This window comes from Colobus angolensis, unplaced genomic scaffold (genome assembly GCF_000951035.1).
Source record: "Colobus angolensis palliatus isolate OR3802 unplaced genomic scaffold, Cang.pa_1.0 Scaffold147, whole genome shotgun sequence".
Taxonomy (NCBI): domain Eukaryota; kingdom Metazoa; phylum Chordata; class Mammalia; order Primates; family Cercopithecidae; genus Colobus; species Colobus angolensis.
The window spans coordinates 7,219,922-7,220,251 of NW_012114566.1; the positions used below are offsets into that span (position 1 = coordinate 7,219,922).

General features: G+C 64.5%; 1 protein-coding gene across 4 annotated transcripts in view; it reads right to left on the reverse strand.

Annotated features, from left to right (window-relative positions):
• ZEB2 (zinc finger E-box binding homeobox 2) overlaps window positions 1-330 on the reverse strand; it is a 137,152-nt gene that overhangs the window by 133,788 nt on the left and 3,034 nt on the right. For all 4 annotated transcript variants that reach the window (XM_011935706.1, XM_011935704.1, XM_011935705.1 and 1 more), the window contains exon 2: window positions 109-250. In XM_011935706.1, coding sequence (XP_011791096.1) covers window positions 109-181 — 73 coding nt within the window. In that variant the 5' untranslated portion in view covers window positions 182-250. The remainder of the gene's footprint in view (window positions 1-108; window positions 251-330) is intronic.

Below are 330 nucleotides of genomic sequence, written 5' to 3' on the forward strand. Positions count from 1 at the left end.
CTGGGCGCCGCCGCCGCCGCCTCGGTTCCTTTTCCCTTTCCCCCTCCTTTTCCCTGGGTCTCGAGCCGCGGAGTGGCCCGGAAAAGTTTGGTTCGGGCCGCTTCTTACCGTTTTTCCTCCTGGGATTGGCTTGTTTGCGCCTCTTGCACCGGGGGCCATCCGCCATGATCGGCTGCTTCATTGATAAGAGCGGATCAGATGGCAGTTCGCATGGACTCGGCGCCCTGCTTCGGCAGCACGCAGGCTCGATCTAGCAACCAAACACAGCGACAATGTGGGCATCGCCCGCGCCCATTGAAACGCGCGCGGGCCGCCCAGGGGAGCCCGGCC